At 42.5% G+C, this 14,256-nt stretch overlaps 1 protein-coding gene across 9 annotated transcripts in view; it reads left to right on the top strand.

Moving 5' to 3' along the window:
• Positions 1-14,256, top strand: part of STRBP (spermatid perinuclear RNA binding protein) — a 63,775-nt gene that overhangs the window by 32,989 nt on the left and 16,530 nt on the right. For 5 of the 9 annotated variants that reach the window (XM_069873553.1, XM_069873552.1, XM_069873547.1 and 2 more), the window contains exons 6-16: positions 2,761-2,855; positions 3,301-3,396; positions 4,113-4,224; positions 4,803-4,900; positions 4,988-5,099; positions 5,750-5,875; positions 6,730-6,929; positions 8,433-8,591; positions 9,398-9,532; positions 10,540-10,680; positions 12,281-12,404. In XM_069873553.1, coding sequence (XP_069729654.1) covers positions 2,761-2,855; positions 3,301-3,396; positions 4,113-4,224; positions 4,803-4,900; positions 4,988-5,099; positions 5,750-5,875; positions 6,730-6,929; positions 8,433-8,591; positions 9,398-9,532; positions 10,540-10,680; positions 12,281-12,404 — 1,398 coding nt within the window. The remainder of the gene's footprint in view (positions 1-2,760; positions 2,856-3,300; positions 3,397-4,112; positions 4,225-4,802; positions 4,901-4,987; positions 5,100-5,749; positions 5,876-6,729; positions 6,930-8,432; positions 8,592-9,397; positions 9,533-10,539; positions 10,681-12,280; positions 12,405-14,256) is intronic. The other 4 variants (XM_069873551.1, XM_069873548.1, XM_069873550.1 and 1 more) reach the window with 4 other exon arrangements.

Here is a 14,256-nt window from a genome sequence, read left to right as displayed (position 1 = left end):
CTGCATTTTGCATCAGTGTTTAAATTTAAACTTCTTAAGAAATGGAATGTTTAGTCATAGCATCAAATATAAATTGGGCTTTCCAGACCAGAACCTCGTAGCTTGCACATCAGTTGTTACTGAGCATATGGTAACAAGGAGCTTACATAATAATAAACAAGTTCATTTCCCAAAGCGGGGCTGAAATCAACCTTGCTCCTTGAGCACCGACTGCATAAAGAGTTGCAGCCAGCGATGCCCAGAGGTGCCAAGCGCCTCTGCAGGGCCACAGCCCCAGCTGTACCCTCCCTCTGCGGAGAAGAGCGCGCTCCTCCTACGGCTGCCTGCAAATGGATCAAGTTGGCAGCCGCCATGTGAAGAGAATACAGTGAGTGGGGATGTGTTGCAGAGTGTGAGCTAATGCCAGGGCTTTATCATTGACTGTTTATTAAACTCCTTGTGTCATTGCCCTTGTTAAAACCACAAGAAAACCAGTAAAGCTTTGCAATCACATTTGAAAATTTCGATTGGGTCTCACTTTCCTGACTGGCAGAGCATGAAGAGACATGCCGCGCTCCTGAGGGTGTCCACCGGGAGCCTGCTGCAAGCCGCTCGCCCTCTTCACTGCCTGTTCTCGTCATCTTTCTGTTTAATAGAATCTTGCACCCCAAAGCTGACTGACGGCATCATCTGCCAAGGTACTCAGGACATGAGTGCCGAGTCTGTAACGGGCAGTGTTCCCCAAGACATTTGGAGTTTAGACCTTTGGAAACAGCCTTAATCCTGCAGGGAAAAGTAAAGCTCTAACTTGTTGAAAACAAATTAGATCTTATGTGAACAGAAAAGCCTTTTTGTTCACCCAAATGACAGGCAGCACGTGTTCTGTTTTGGTTTGTTTAAAGGAAAAATCTATTTACTTTCTCAATGGCTGCAACGTGCTTTAGCAAAGCCTTGTACAGTGCTAAGTACAAGTCTGCAGGCATTTAAATATCCAGTTGTTTGCCAAAAATTAATGATTTTGCAGTCAGTCACCTTTGCCATTTCTAACGTTTTAAAATAAGATTCTGATCATTCATTGACAGTAGGTGTTTTATACAATACATGAGCTTGGAGCAGATGTTTATATTGTCCCCAGTGAAGTTTCACTGAACTCCATAGCTGTACATTGAGTCATTGTGTGCCGCAAAACACTAATCCTGAAAATTATGAAACTGCAAAGGAAATTTAGAAGTGAACCTTGTGCTTCAAAGTGACCTTTAGTGCTCATGGAAATCCAATGCTTTGAGACTTTGCAGCTTTCATTTGGAAAACAGGCGAGAGGGGTGATTAATCCCAGTATTGTAATACTGTTGATGAAGGCATTAAGAAACAATGCAAATATCTGCTGCAAAGTTCATTGGGGTTAGAAAATAAGCTTATAGCACTTACGTCTTCTGCTGACAGCTGAGCCAGCAGGCGCAAACCACAGCTGGGAACTGTCAGACAAGGTCCCTGCTTCTGTTCAGGTTTACACTGGTTTGTTGGTTTTCTTTTTGGATCTAGGCTCTTTTATCCATTGTGACATGATGTGATTTACCGGAGTAAGACTCCCAAGACCTGGAGAACTGACCATTATGAGTCATAGGAGGACTATATTTCTAAATTATTTAAGTACCCAGTTACTATTTATTTCATAGGTAAATAACATATTCACAGTTTTAGTTGAGCCATAGATTAATTTAGGTCTTCCAGTACTTTCTTCTCATGTCAGCTAAAAACTGAAGCCTTTTTAACCTGATTTCACAGACATGCAGAGTTTGTCCTTGGTTCAGAGCTTCCAGGGAATCTGGATGCTAATAATGACTTAGGATAAAAAAAATTAAATATGAGGGAATAAAGGACTGATGCTTCATGCCCCTTAATATAGAATGGGATGTGGCTACTAAAAGCAGTTTGTTTGGTTGCTGGACAGAAAAAGAGAAAGAGGGAGGAAAAAAGTGTAAACCTGCATAGAAGATATCGGTGTCTTGTCTCTCAAATCCTTCTTTGAATTTCCTCTGTTGATTTTGGTTGCTGTTGGAAAGAGAAGATTTTTACAAGAGGGGACTGACTACCAATACGTTAATTATCTGGAAGTTACCAAGTTTCCTCGCTTCTTTCATGTGTTCTGGTTATATGAAAGATTCATCAAACCGCAAAAATCTCTTATTGGTGTTTCTTACGTGTTTCTTTCATTAAATGCTATTGGTCAGTACTGTTCATGTGAGAATATTTCAAATATATTCAATGCTTTTCATTAGAATTCTCAACAATTATATGGACATAACTTCATTTTCTATCTGATTAAAAAAAAAAATTATTCCCCCTCAAGAATATCTTCCTCTTGTCCAAAGAAGCTTGTCTCTTTGATATTCTGTGCCATTTTTGTGGAATAAAAGTCACAAAGAAGGGAAAAAGGAGGGGAAAAAAAGCCCAGTACAACCCAACAAAAAAAAAAAAGGACAAGTGCTATACAGCTATTTTCTGCCCTGAAATGTGTTCTACATTTTTAATAAGATCCCAGATTGTCTGTAGCAGTGGCCATCTTTATTATTGCTGTTATTTTACAAGGAGTGAATGCCTTTGTTTCTGTTGCACATGTGCACATTTACTGCACTTAATGGCTTGTTTAAATTAAATAACACTGTGCACTTAAATTCTGGGAGTCTTATTATCTCATTGAGATGCTGCCGCTCTTTTTGTATTGTGACAGAAACCCCTTGGTCAAATTGTATCTGTCTCTTTTTATCCCATTTTTACCAGTAGATAATGTTGCGATGAAAGATCCTCCGGACTTATTGGACAGGCAGAAATGCCTGGAGGCCTTGGCGTCTCTGCGGCACGCCAAATGGTTTCAGGTTGGCTCTTTGTTCTTACCTTGTTGTTATTGTAGCCTTACGAGGTTTAATTTGAGACAGTTTTAATTTTAATGCTTCTTTAATTTCTGACTAGTCCCTAATAGAACAAAGGTCTAGAATTCAGAGTTCAGCACTGTACTGCTCAAGGGCAAACGTGACAGGTAGATGGCCAGCTGGTCTAGAGTTGTCATGAGGCTACAAAAGCAGTCTTGACATTTTGCTTCCTTTTTTATATATCTCTCTAAATTGAAGTATTTTATGTAACTGTTTTTATTTTGCATGAAGCTGATTAAGTATTAAGTAATAATATTGAAAAAACCCAAAACAAACCAATAAAAAAACCCTAAACCAAACAACTATCCCAGGACTCTGTGCATTTTAAAAGAAAAGCAAAATTGAAGGCCAGGTCTTTGCAGGTGTATTGGAATCATTTTGTTTGTTTTAGGCCAGGGCAAATGGACTAAAATCATGTGTAATTGTCCTTCGTATTCTGCGGGATTTGTGCAACAGAGTCCCCACATGGGCACCACTGAAAGGATGGGTAAGTACAGAAAGAGTTGCAGGCCATGCAGCCGGGTCTTAGACCTCCCAAGAGCTGTAGCAGTGTCCACATTGGAGAAACCAGTGGTTGTATAAACCTCCTCTTTACATCTCCCTTCCTTTTGCTCCCTACTAACTGTTGCCTGTGTAGAAAAGTGCTTATGGGAAGGGAAAAGAATGTGACTATTTCTTCAGGTTGTGAGATGTGCAGAAAGAGGGGCCTTGCACATCCTTATGGAGTTGCAACAGAATCCCACTTGTTGCCACCTAAGTTTAGCTTTTCAAAACCATCTGGCTACCATGACAGTGCTGCTCCTGCCAGAGGATGCCACCTGGCGTTAATGGGTGTGGGAGGGCCAGGTGCTCTGCATCTCCAGAGAGGAACACATTTTTGGTCAGCAGAGGCAGCGTTTTCTCTCACACAGAACTGATAACCCTTTGACAGGAGGAGAATACTCACCTGAGTTTGCTTTGGAAGGTTCCTCCTTTTAGTCTTCTGGGCAGTTAATGGAGAGCAGCTGGTTTCCTCAAAAGGTGACTCGGAGCAGGGAACAAATTGGTGTGCTGTCCTCAGGGATGGATGGCTGTCAGTTAGCCCTGTAGTGGATTAAAAGCAAAGGAAGCTGATGTAAATATTCTTCCCCTCTACCTCTCCATGTTTAACTGCAGTTACAGTTACCCTTGTGTCCATACTAATCGTAATTTAATGTCTTCTAGCCACTCGAGCTTATATGTGAAAAATCTATAGGTACTTGTAATAGACCTTTGGGCGCTGGGGAAGCATTGCGACGAGTGATGGAGTGTTTGGCATCTGGAATTCTGCTTCCTGGTAAGGGGCCAAATTAACTTCAGGAACACAAAAGATTGATCAGACAGCCTTAATGTTTTGCTGTTGCTGTGTGACTAGATGAAAAATGCCTGCCTTGAACTCCTGACCTGCAGTGGAGCCAAGTGCATGGTTTCTTGTTTAAAATTTAAAGGAGGGAAAAAAAAAAAGTTGCAGGGTTGTAACTGTTTGGATGAGCACTTCCAGTGCAGTAGAAGTTAAGGGGGAATGTCAGGTTTGCTTATAAATAATAACCCCCTATCTCATTAAGGCGTTGCAAACAAAAAAATAGACCAAATGACCATGTGCTTTCTATAGCTTCATCAAAATCTACGAAGCTGCTCAAGTTATCTGTTTTTTTTAAACCGACTGCTTTTAGTTCCCACCATTATTCATAAGCATCGTTAACCCTGGCAAGTTCTGTGTCCATTGCTGCAAGGGAGTGATGCCATGGGGTTAGGTTGCTTTGTCGGGTGTTTGAATCCTGTACTGGGAAGATGGTCTAGCTGTCACGATGTCCGTCAGCCTCATGTGGCTTCTCATTTACTCTCTCTAATCCACTGTGCCTCTGTCCATACTAGGAGGCCCTGGTCTGCATGACCCCTGTGAGCGGGAGCCAACAGATGCACTGTCCTACATGACAGTCCAGCAAAAAGAAGCCATCACCCACAGTGCTCAGGTAGGAAACCTGCGCTTCTGAGGAGCCTGACGCTGCAGTGTCGAGTAGTGCTGGGATGTAACTTACATTTCTTCTGTCACCTTGTAGCACGCGCTCAGATTATCAGCTTTTGGTCAGATCTATAAGGTTTTGGAAATGGATCCCCTCCCATCAAATAAATCATTTCAGAAATATTCCTGGTCAGTAACCGACAAAGAAGGTAGGTATTGCTTGCTCCAAAAGTCACTACTTGGGCGGTGAACTAGGGGTTCATTCAGAATGGGTGAAATTAGTGAGTTATGTGCTGGGAATGCAAGGGAAAGGCTTTTTGTGTTAAATGTGGGGTTTTATAAAAGTCTTTCATTCTTAGAAAATCTGGAAATTCTGTTCTCTTAGAAGTACCAAAGGAACAGTGGTACAGCCAGAGCAGAGCTGATGATTTGCTTTAAGCACAAAGTCACTTGGGGTCTGAGGAGTAAGAGTAGTGTTTATAATTCTTATGCTGGGGAAGGAGAGACTTTAAACTGGTCAGAAAGCATAGAATGAGTGTCCATAATAAGGATTACTCAAGAGAAAACAACACACATCTAATAAAAATAAATTCCCAGGTATATTTTTTTGTAAAACCAATGATTGCAGTTCTTGCTTTAGATTAAATGCACTGCATTAGGCACTGCAGAATTACACTTACATCACATATGATATTGGAAACAGATTCCTTGCATGACATGGAACAGTGAGGAATAAGCCAGTACTGGCTTATGTGTAGCAGTAAGAAAGCTTTGAGGCTGAGTTGTTTTCATTATAAACATGCATGGAACGGTGTGGGACTAATCAGACTCCTGCTATGGAATTTTGTTTTTCTAATAGCATATCCATATTACAAGGAAATTTATACCCTAGGTACAGGCTCATCTGCACTTAAGAGACCATTTGAAGACAGTGTCGGGGATGATAAAGACCCAAATAAAAAGATGAAGCGTAATCTGAGGAAAAGTAAGTGTGACGTTTCTCCATTCTGATCTCAAAGGTTGTACAGTGGGAGCTGGTTTAAAAACTGCTCTGTGTTGGTGTGGAATAGCATGTGAAAAAAATCTTTGGAACAGACAACGTTGTCTCTCTCACCCCACGTCCAGAATGTCAAGCACATCTCTTTGCATCTGGATTTCCCCTGGCATGTTGTACTAACTGAATGATTTGCATTTTTAAATGGGATTACCCATCATGTTACAATGAAATGTAGGTTGCCCAAGCAGCCGAGATATTTTATTGATTATGTCCCTGTGCTGTGGGTTTTTTTCTAAGTATTGCAGTGACTTTGCTGTGTGAAGATTTGCATTTTGCATTCTTCCCCTTCTTGAGCGAGTTGTTGGTCTCTTGAGACCTCCCATAAGAAAAATAAAGTGCTTAGTCTACAATGTATTGACATTGGTGTATGCACACAGACTGGAGGGGTCTTGGCATTGCTGGGATCCAGTCATTTCTGGGGCTGTTTTCACTGTGCTGCTTTGGTGCCAGTTCTGGATCTGGTTCCTCACTACTTATAAAACTTATTACTCCTTTTATAGCAGCCAGGAACCGTACAGCTGGCTGCAAAAGAATTGTGTTAATAGCATTAAGAAGAAGGTTAATGTACTTCTTGCTCAGCAGCAGAATGGCATATTAGAGACTCCACAGCCTTAGGGCTGGCCTTAGCCTCAGAGAGGCTGCAGGGTTGTTTTGCTCCTAAAGGAGACAGAAGGGGCTGAAATGCAAACTGTTTCATTTTTCTGTTCATCTTGTTTTGTTCATCTCCCGTCTTTTTTTTCTTTTTCCTCCCTCCCCCTGCCCTTTCTACTATCTCGTACTAGTACTAGATAGTAAAGCAATAGATCTCATGAATGCTCTGATGAGGCTGAACCAAATCAGGCCAGGGCTTCAGTATAAGCTGCTGTCACAGTCTGGTCCAGTCCATGCCCCAGTCTTCACAATGTCTGTAGATGTTGATGGTACGACATATGAAGCATCAGGACCTTCTAAGAAAACAGCCAAGCTCCATGTGGCAGTGAAGGTAAGGCAGCTCGCAGTACTCTGCTCTCCCCAGATCTGGGAACAGGCAGTATGAAATGTTGCACACCACTAGTTCTGACCCCCTCAACAACAAAAATACATGGATGAAGCTGTGCTAGTCCTTATGTACTCTAAACACAGCTGGGCATGGTTCAAAGGACATCACTGGTTCTGTACTAGCAGAGGAGAGAGGGACCATGTGGAAATGTGGAGGAAGGACTTCCCAGGGCTTTGTGGGTCAGGTCACGTGGCAGTGGATTGAATGTGGTGCTTAAGCTCCAGACTGGAGGGGTTGTGGTTTGTCCTGTGCTACTCCTCCCACCCATTAGCTTGAAAATGTCATGTTGGTGGCTCCGTTTCTCCTCTTTCTTCTCTGTGTCTATTCCTGGGTTGTGAGCTGTAGGAAACATGGAGTGGTTTCCTGCCTTCAGTGTCTGATGAGGACCCCTGTGCATGTGCAGCGTACACAGATGCCTGGTCTCTGTCAGTTTTTCAGACCAGTGTTGTGCAGGCAGAGCTCAGCCTGCTGCTGGTCCGCGCGGGTGCTCTGTGTGACAGAGCTTAGGGCTGTGCAGCAGCGATAGAATGGAATGCCAACATCAACATCCTTGTTGTGCTCCATGAGGACAGCTCAGATGCTAAAGCAGTCCAAGCCTGCTGGGCTTCTGGGAAGAAATGAAAGTCTTTTCAGGCAGTTAATGTGAAAGAGAACCTCTTTTAATGGAACTGAGTTTATGATAGGAACCAGCCCATCTGTCATTCTGGGCTTCATTTTCTTTTGAACAGGAATTTCCTTTTTAGAAGCCTCATCCGGCAACTTTCTGCTTTCCTTTGATTTCAGTTTTGAAAATCCTATTGTCCTGTGTGCTTTCAAGTTCAAAGTGTCCAGAAGTATGTGGGGAAATGTGGCGTTCCTCCAGGAAAAGTAGCTCTCTGCATGTGTGTCCTTACAAACCTGTCTCATCCTTTTATTTTGCCTCCCTCCCTGCAGTTGTTTAAAGCAAAAAAAATAAAATATAAAACTTGCCCTGAAAAGCTGCAACTTCTCTGCCCTTAAAATGATCTGCGTCAGCCTGTGCTGATGCCTACCCAGTTCTGTTCTCTCTACTGGCTGTCACCTGCCATTTCCTGATGTGTCTGTATACATAGAGAGAGGGGGAAATGCTGTCCAGAACAGTCCCCTTGCTGTACTGTTACAGAGTGTCATGCAGTGTCTGCGCTTCTGAATTTCAATCTGTTATTTTACGAGGAATTCCCAAGATGATGAATGATGTTCATGAGTAATTGCTGTCTCTGAGATTAAAATTTCTGTTTGTGTTGATTCCAGTTCTGGAAACCCAGAACTATTTTCCCCATTGCTATTGTGGTTTGCTCCATTTCAGCACAGGAAAAAACTTATTTCTAAGCAGTCTACCTTTACTAAGTATATAGTGGTGCAATCAGCTTTAGATTTGTTTCTGTACTGTTCCCAGTTTTCAGTTCATTCCACATGGTTTTGTTGTAGGTTTTACAAGCGATGGGTTATCCAACTGGTTTTGACACAGATGCAGAATGTGTGAGTTCTGATGAAAAATCAGATACGGAAGGTAAAAATGAATCAACATCTTCAATCTCAAGCAATAATACTGGAAATTCCACAGCCGACACCTCCGCTACCCTAGAGGTGAGCATCACATTTTATTTACATCTTTGAGACACTCTACTTCCAAAGGGCCAGTCCTGGTACTAAGGCTCTTGATCTTTCTCGAGAATAGGAATTTTCTTTTGAAAACTTTGGTTTGATCCCTTAATCATCTTTTTTTTCATTAGCGAGTAGTCATTTGTATCTGTAGCTAAGTGCACTGCAGGCTGATACACTGGTATGCTGAGATTTCAGCTTTACCTTCCCTGCTTCCCAAACAGTTACAGGTATTTCTGCTGAAACGGATATGAGCCTTCTTAAGTCAGAGCTCAGTAGTGCCAGGATGTAATTAGATAAAGTGGCGGAGATGTGTGCAAGGTTGGGAAGGCTAATATCTCCTTTCAGCCATAAAGCCTTTGATTTCAAGGAACTTGACACCGTGGCCTCAGCTTCAGCTTTGGATCCCCTCAGGGCTGAAATTCCAAGTGCAGCTGGTGTAATGTTCAGTGTTGTGCACACTCCAGACCAGGCCGTGAGAACAGTAGGTCTCACCAACAGAAATAAGAAGCAGTGTTTGTCCCCCTGCCATTCTTTAGAGAAGAGACCTTCCACCTGCCGCTCTAGTGTAGCGTGTTACACCAAAGCCAAGGCAATGTTATCTTTGATAAGGGCCTGTCCCAAGGCTTACATGGGGATGAGAACAAGCTATTGCAGAGGCTTGACACGGTGATAATGCTGCCATTCTCTCAGCGGTTGGCCCTGTGGCGCTGTAAGCCACACTGCTGTCGATATTTGTCTGCCTTTTGAAGAGCTAATGGCTCTAAGCGATACCATAAATGTCTCTCTAGGTAAGAACTCAGGGTCCTATACTCACAGCAAGTGGGAAAAACCCAGTGATGGAGCTCAATGAAAAAAGAAGAGGTCTGAAGTACGAGCTCATCTCTGAGACAGGGGGAAGCCATGACAAGCGCTTCGTGATGGAGGTGAGTGAGGCAGTTACTGAGTTGGTAGGTGGTTTTATTAGCATTGCTTCAGTCTTTGGAGTTGCTTCCTGCTGCAGTTCAGATTTTTGTGTTTTGCTTTTTGCAGTGCACACCTGTGGTGGTGACATTTTCAGGTTTTTGTATCTGTCATTGCTGCTGTGATAGTTAGACTGGCGAAAGGAATGTCTTCCATGCTTTAGGGAAACACAGAATTAAAACTGGATTCTGACAGCCCCAAAACCTGTCTTGACATGAGGAGGAGGGAAGTAGAAGATCCACAGCTTGACAAAAATATCCAATTTGCACATTTTGCAAGCACACGTTGTAACCCCACATCAGTGACCTGATTCAAATTTCCTGTTGCCAGCTTAGCCGGAGGTATTTGGGACGACTGCAGCAGTGGGTATACTCATTTGATTCCTCCTCTTCATCTAATTGTGCTGTCTCTGAAGTAGAATCATAGAATAACCAGGTTGGAAGAGACCCACCGGATCATCAAGTCCAACCATTCCTATCAAACACTAAACCATTCCCCTTAGCACCTCGTCCATCCATGAAGTAGTCCCAGGCTATAAAGTTATGTGAGGTAGCATCCCAGTTAAACGATGTGTGTATAGTGTAGGCAAAGACGTTGGTGTAAAAGGGGTGGATAAAGATGAGGGGACCCTCAAATGATTCCTGAACCCCCCATTTCCTTGTGGTATTGATCGTGTGTCAGGCAGCTCAAGCATACTGGCTAAAGTCAGTATGAAAAAGATACGCTAGTCCTTTTTGAATTGCACTTGTAGTTTCCAGGTTCCAAATACCTGCGATGCAGTGGTTCACAGGATCACTTGGGTGTTTTTTATCAGCTTCATCATCCGGAGCAATAGAAATTTGTCACATAAAACTCTGAGTATTTTTGTTTTGACTGCTGAAGTTTTCTGGATGGCACATCATGACGAGTGGGTGCTGCTTGGTATTGCCAAGGACAAATACTAGATTTAAATCCATGTCTCAATTTTCAGGTAGAAGTAGATGGGCAGAAGTTCAGAGGTGCAGGCCCAAATAAGAAAGTAGCAAAAGCAAGTGCTGCATTAGCAGCACTTGAAAAACTGTTTTCTGGGCCTAATGCAGCGAACAACAAGAAAAAGAAGATTCTTCCTCAGGTGAGTGTTATTTGCACTTTAGACTGCTATGTTATTACAGCTCTGGGTTGTTTTATGATACAGGAACTTCTATGGGAAGCAAGTGATTCCAGTCTCTTGTTTTATGCCCACATGTAAGGTTTCTATGTTTATTCTTCTATAATAGTTTGTTGTAGTATGACTATATAATCTAATAGTTGGGAGAGTATTGTAGAAAAGGAGGCACAAAGAAAGGGAGGTGCTGATCAGCTGGAAGAGATACAGTAATGTCCGTGCTTCAAATGGTGATGACAGAGAAGCCTGTTCTGTTCCAGACCAGGGCCATAGTGTGCTGCTCCATCATACAGGGTGCATAGACTTAGGGTGTAAGTCTTTTATAGCCAGGTAAAGGCCTTAACTCCGTGTTCTGGGTTGAAGTGAGAGTGTTTTCACATTGTTTTTGTACCTTTCCAGCTTTTCGTATGAGCCATTTGGTTTGGAAAGGAAGACTTGTATAATTGTATAATAAAAAGCTCAGTCTTGTCCATTAGGTTTAACAGCCACAATGCTCTTTAAATCCATTAAGATTAAGGTTTAATAGAGTAGAAACTAATCAAAGGAGTTCTTCCTCCAGAGGACTACAGTCGGAATGAAGTCCTGAGGATTACACTTTGTCTCTTTTGTGCAAACACATTAGAATTAGGATTTTCTTGTCATTTCATGCTGGAGCAGAATCTACCATATAATACACTTATAAAAGATAAGTCCACTCCTGGTTTTGGTTTTGCGCTGTCCTCTCTATTTCACCAAGAACTTTGTTAGGAATATTCCAGTTTCCATTACTGTTTTTGAAATCTAGTAATTGAGAAAAACACTACGTCACAGGATATGTTCCGCATGCAGTTAAGCTGTGAAAATTACCTCTGGCAGTAGGTCAGTCAGTGATGCCAATAACTGCCAGGGTTGTCTTGGAAATACCTGGATTTGCATTATTTTGTTTTCAGGGGACATTCAGGGCATCTAGTACGGCAACGCTGGGCTATGATGCAGCCAGCCTCGGTACCTCCTTGCTGTTGTTTAGCTTGTAGGAGGTGACAATGGGAAAAGGAAGGTGGCATTCTAGTGAAGTTAGGTTAAAACAGTCTGCTGTGGCTGTGAGGTGTTATGTCTTTAGAGTGGAATCCTGGCCCTGCTGAAGTTACGTGGGTTCAAAATGGTAGGAGAAAAGCAAAGACTGAGGAGAGGAAGCTTGTAAGGAGGTGGGAAAGAGAGCAGTGAGGTACGACAGAGAAAGGGTCAGAGCCTACCAGTGTTCATTCATGCCCACACAACCAAAACTGAGGTGGATCATGCACAGCTGGGCCATGCTGGCTGCCAGTTTTGAGTGACCAGAATGTGCTCCTGGAGTCGGTGTGCACTGCTTTGCGCTGCAGTCAGAGACATAGCAAGTAACTCACTTGGTTTCCATCAGTCACAATCCTTAGGACAGATACTTCTGCATTCTCCATTTTGCCTTTAACGAGATTGGCACATCAGGCATGCTTGAATAGGTGTATTAAAGGTGGTGGTTTAATGCAGATATGCTTATATTTCCAGCAATGCTTTCGCTTTCTGAATTGCTATTTTTTCTTACTCTGGGCAGACTAAAGGGGTTGTCAATACAGCTGTTTCTGCAGCAGTCCAGGCTGTTCGAGGCAGAGGACGAGGTGCTTTAACACGAGGGGCGTTTGTTGGGGCAGCTGCTGCTACTGGATACATTGCACCAGGTAAGGCATGATGCTAATAGTTTCATTTGTGAGTGCTGGGGTGTTCTTTTCCATGTGTGTTAGTCACCTGTGCAAGTGATTTCTTTAACTTTAATCATCTAAGATGAAGCAGAAGGGAGAATTCATGAGGCTTTAAATAAATCAAAGAGCTGAAAAAATGGCATTACCTGTCCTTTAGAGCATACAGCTTGAAGCCTGGTGTGCACAGAGCACACAGTTATGGGCTTAATGGCTCTCACGGCTTTATTATTTTATGTCATCTTCATCGTTCATAGCCATGGCACAATTCCCAAAACTCTCTTCCTAACTAAGAATCTCCTGGATCGTGTGTCCTTTAGCATTAGGAGTGGCTGTTCCAAGAAACCCTTGTGGAGATTAAGTTGGCAGACCTACTGTGCTCCCAGAAACTTTCTACATGAATCACACATGTGAGCACGGCATCTCTTGGTAGCTTCTGTGGTGGCCAAAAATACAACAACAAAAGAATTCCCATTTATACTCTGGGCTGATGTTGATTCATCATCCCTGCTGCATTGTTCTGATTAGCAGAAAGATGTTTTGAAATCCAAGGGCCTTCTGGTTCACAGTTACCCTTGGTACTTGCCATACAGAGCAGGGTATCTCACTGCAGATTCCTTAGGACAGCTTTGCAACCATCAGAGGCAAAACTGTTCCAGCTTGAGAAGCTGAAGCACTCAGCTACTACTGAGTATAGTAAAATAGTGTTGGGGTTTTTGTAATGTCGTTTTGGTTTTGATATGACAGATACGTACAGTGTGAGGTGTTAAAATGTAAACACAAGAAAACTGTAATGAAATGTTCACTTTCTCATTCCCCTTTTCAAAGGGCATTGTTGTGACTCTCTGCAGCGTGTCTGAGGTTTGCAGGTGACGTGAAGGGAATCTGGATGTGGTTTTTACTTGGAATAAGAATAACAAATTTCTAAGAATGAGATGCCGGGGATTTCTAAGTCAAAGCAAAACCAATAGCTTCCAAAAAATAAAACATGTTCCTCATGCTCAGGTTTTCAGATTACAGCATGGGCTGCAGTTATACCCTTCAGCAATTCACACATGCCAGTAGCATAGCCCTGTTTGGTAGAGCTGCTTTCTGGCACAGTTGACAGCACCTTGTCTTCATTGTTCCTGTATGTTGATGTAATTATAAATATTAAAACCCAGTAATTCATTTTTAATGGCTGTTAACTTTGGTTTTGGAACTGTCTTTCTGCCTAAGGAGCCATTTATGAGACACTTTAACCTGCCAGGGGCGTGCTTCTTGCCAGCGTGGAATTACTCCAGAAATAGGTTTAATTTCCCAGGCACTGCAGTTGTTAAGCTTTTATTTGCCTTGGCCTTCACCCCCTGTTCTTCTCAGGAATCTCCTGCTTTTTGTGATGGGGACAAGTGATCCCACCAGAAAAAACCTGCAAAGCCTTCGTGAACCAGCGAGATGTAGTAACCAAACTGGTGTTACCACTCTGCATTTTGCCTCACTCCAGAGTCTTCTCCTCTACCTCTGTGTGTTCAGATGTCCTTTGTGAAACTCTTTTGTTTGTTAGAAATGGCAGGAAAGCAGAATTCACAGGAGCTCTACTGATGGTGATGTGGAATCTGCCACAGACATCTCACATTCCACTCTTTAATGGAAATGGAGGAAAATCACTGCTCTCTGCATTAGATTGTATTTGTGTTTTAGGAAGAACATATGCAAGTATGGGATGTCTGACAGTATGGGCTTGAGGGCTTCAGCTGAAAGAAGAAGCTAAGGAAATTAAATAAGGAATTTAACTCTTTGCTGAGGCTTAAGGAAGTCCCTGGGTAGCTTGTTCTCAAGAATTTTAGTGTTTTCA

This window comes from Phaenicophaeus curvirostris, chromosome 20 (genome assembly GCF_032191515.1).
Source record: "Phaenicophaeus curvirostris isolate KB17595 chromosome 20, BPBGC_Pcur_1.0, whole genome shotgun sequence".
In the NCBI taxonomy this organism is placed as follows: Eukaryota; Metazoa; Chordata; class Aves; order Cuculiformes; family Cuculidae; genus Phaenicophaeus; species Phaenicophaeus curvirostris.
The sequence above is the reverse complement of the archived record's forward strand: the minus strand, read 5'-3'. Positions and strand labels throughout refer to the sequence as shown.